This window comes from Macrosteles quadrilineatus, unplaced genomic scaffold, assembly GCF_028750875.1.
Source record: "Macrosteles quadrilineatus isolate MER2022 unplaced genomic scaffold, UCM_ALF_1.0 Scaffold_6__1_contigs__length_79288215, whole genome shotgun sequence".
Taxonomy (NCBI): domain Eukaryota; kingdom Metazoa; phylum Arthropoda; class Insecta; order Hemiptera; family Cicadellidae; genus Macrosteles; species Macrosteles quadrilineatus.
The window spans coordinates 36,666,005-36,669,332 of NW_026542599.1; the positions used below are offsets into that span (position 1 = coordinate 36,666,005).

General features: G+C 36.4%; 1 protein-coding gene across 1 annotated transcript; it reads left to right on the forward strand.

Annotated features, from left to right (window-relative positions):
* The first annotated feature begins 2,339 nt into the window (after positions 1–2,339).
* LOC128997463 (uncharacterized) lies at positions 2,340–3,035 on the forward strand. Its single transcript, XM_054423102.1, has one exon. The coding sequence runs from the start codon at positions 2,340–2,342 to the stop codon at positions 3,033–3,035; it is 696 nt and encodes a 231-aa protein (XP_054279077.1).
* Positions 3,036–3,328: the final 293 nt, after the last annotated feature.

Below are 3,328 nucleotides of genomic sequence, written 5' to 3' on the forward strand. Positions count from 1 at the left end.
CTCTACTTAACTTTACACAGAGTGCATCTATGTGGTCATCCCACGCAAGCTCCGAGTCCAGGGTGAAACCCAGCAGTCTTACAGACTCATCACTGGAAACATTTTTATTAAGGCTAAACATGATTTCTTGAGTTTTGGCTGCATTCAAGGCCAATTTATTTCCATCAAACCATTGAGACGTTTCATTTAACAATGAGCTAGCAGAATTTTTTGCCATAATATGATCAATGTGTGTAGCAAAAATAGTGGTATCATCTGCATACATCAATATATCATTTGAGACACCATAATACAAGTCATTCATGGCAACAATGAATAAGAAGGGACCAAGGATTGAGCCCTGTGGGACTCCATGCTTTACCACTCGAGAGTTTGATTTATCCCCAGCCCAGGATACAACCTGGAACCTATTATCAAGGTAGGACTCAAACATTTTGAGCGCACAGGCTCCAACACCATACATTGAAAGCTTTTTGACAAGTAGGTTTACACGGGGACTACAACACAAAGGACTGCTAACAGATTCAAGAAATACGGAGTTTCAATAGCCTACAGGACTCAGAACACCATGAGTAAAATACTGCATCCAAAAATAGAAGATTGTAACAAATTTGACACTTCGGGCATCTATAAAATCAATTGTAACGATTGTGATAGCTTCTACATTGGACAGACTGTGAACTTCGTAAACCGCTTCAAAAACCACATATCTGCGTGGAGGAACAACAAACCGGAAAGATCAAATGTCGCACAACACCTGTTACAAAATGGGCACTCACTAGGAAAAATGGAGGATAGTCTAGATATTTTAAAGAATTGTAAGAAAGGATATGTAATGAATGCTTGGGAGGAATTGTATATTTATAAGGAAAATGTAAAGATAGAAATAAGTTGATTAATGAACAAATACATTTTGATTCCAGTTGTACTTATAAAATTGTATTGGCCGGTGCTTCCGGTAGCCAATAGGGTATAAGTAGGGACGCCATTCAAGATTCTTGTCATTCGCCTATTGGGTCTGATGATGATTGGAGTGTCCAATCGAAATCGATCACCACTTACCATCGTTTTTGTATATTTACCGTCTTGTGAGTAACAGTATAAGCGTAAATATATGTTTTAAGTGTTATAAGACGTTTCTTTTATTTACTTTCCGTAAATTTAATAACACGTACAATGCTGATCAAGAAGTTATTTAGCTTATAAATACAATACAAAAATTCTGTTATAATCTTTAATCAGTTACACCCTTCAAGCTGAAATACAACGTTTTTGTTAGCCTAATATAAACTATGTTAGCAAAAACATTGTAAAATACTAGGTAGTACGGGAGTTGACCTGATGGAGTAATGTAATTTGTTCCAACAAACTCTATTAAAGCGTTTCAATTAGCGACCACATGCATAGACCCCCATAGTAATTGGCAATTTGATTTACTTTTTTTGAAAATAACCAATTTCATCAATTTTGCAAAAGTTTACGTGTGTAAACTTAAAGCTGCTTTAATCCGTTGAGTAGTCTTTAGGAAGTTTAAATAAGTAAAAGTAAATTAAATTTTAACAGCTGTTGACAATATATAACAAGTAGAAAAATGTATATTATAAATGATAACGTTTGTTGGAAGTAGATCACATAGCATTAGCATTAACAATGCACTTCACTTAGATTTTATTTTAGCACTACTAGAGTAAATATTGCGTTAAAAAGAATGCCTTTTTTAATTAATGAACATGGTTAATGTTGTAATTTCACCGAGTTAAGAGTAAGAAAACTATTCCTATTCGTAAAAAACACACTTTTTTACAATCAAATTATTGCAGTTTAACACCTTATTTGAAACTATTAACATTTCCACAACGGGATAAAGTGATAAGATTCATTTGTAATAAAATGATATTTTATCATTAAATCACGATTACAAACTTGGTTAGATTGGTTTGATTGTTTTATGTTGATGGTATGATTAGGTTCTGATCAAAATACAACTACACAACCTCAATCATATAAAATAAAATGCAGTAAAAAACCTTTATCATAGGAAAACCTATAAAAATGCCCCCCATGCTACGGTTCATATATTTATTTGGTAATTTTAATATTTTGTCTTGTTGTGTATTTTGCCACAAGGATCTCACCTCGGACCCTTTCTATTCAACTTATTTATAAATGACATTGGCGACACCTTGGATTCTGAGTTCCTTCTGTTCGCGGATGATGCAAAACTTTTCTTAGAGATCTCCAGTGCTCAAGACTTCACTCGTCTTCAGTCATCAATAAATGCAGTGATGAATTGGTGCATTGACAATTCAATGAGTCTGAACACCTCTAAATGTGTCGTTATGTCCTTTTCTCGCAGTCAGAACACTCATGAGCATGGCTATTTTCTTGGGGACGACCCTCTGCGTAGAGTTTGGAGGTATAAAGATCTTGGCATAATAACTACTCCAACACTTCATCCAGGAGAGCATATCCAACAAATTTGCCACAAATCAAGTTCCACTCTGGGCTTTCTCTTCCGCTTCACTCGAGGACTCTCCATTAATGCCTTGGTGTTGCTTTTTCGTGCACTGGTTCGTCCCACCCTCGAATACAACTCTCCTGTCTGGGCTCCATATCAGACTGGACTCATATCTTCGCTGGAGAGAGTTCAAGTTCGTTTCATTAGGGTCCTTGGCTGCAGAATGGGATATCGCTACCTTGATGCTCCCGTGAATCTCATCAGATCTCAGTTTAATCTATGCTGCTTGGAAGATCGGAGGAAAATTTCGGACGCTCTGTTTCTCATGAAGATTGTAAGTGGAAATATCGACTGCCCTGAGCTTTTGGGAGGAATACCATTCCACGTTCCTGTCCCCACAAGATCCAAGGATACGTTTGAGCGGAGGCACTACAATACTGTATATTTACAGCGAAGCACTATCCCTCGCCTTTTGCGGGTCGGCAACAAGGTCGGCGCAGTGTTGGATTTTCACCGTTCCAGCGTGGCTGCTTTCCGCTCCAATCTGTGTCGCCTCTTCTCTGTAAATAATTTGTAGTTAATGCTTACATCATGTTAACGGCACTGTGTTCAACCTTCGATCAGCTATTTATTTTTGTCACTTTAGTATTTATATCTGTTTTTGTCATGTAAGTCTTGCTTAGAGGATTCCAAACCGTGTATTTATTGTTTTGTTAAGTCTTGTTTTGTTATTGTTTTAAAAAGTTTATCATGGTTTCCATCTTCATTGTTATGTTTTTCTTGTTCTTGTTATTGTAATTTATTCAGAATAGCCTTTATTTGTTGTTAAATTTGAGTTTGATAGCTACTACTTACTGTACCTCTTGTAAA

What these genes read in the sequence shown, in the direction of transcription:
- LOC128997463 (XM_054423102.1), top strand. Translation starts at nt 2,340, where the DNA reads ATGTCCTTTTCTCGCAGTCAGAACACTCATGAGCATGGCTATTTTCTT.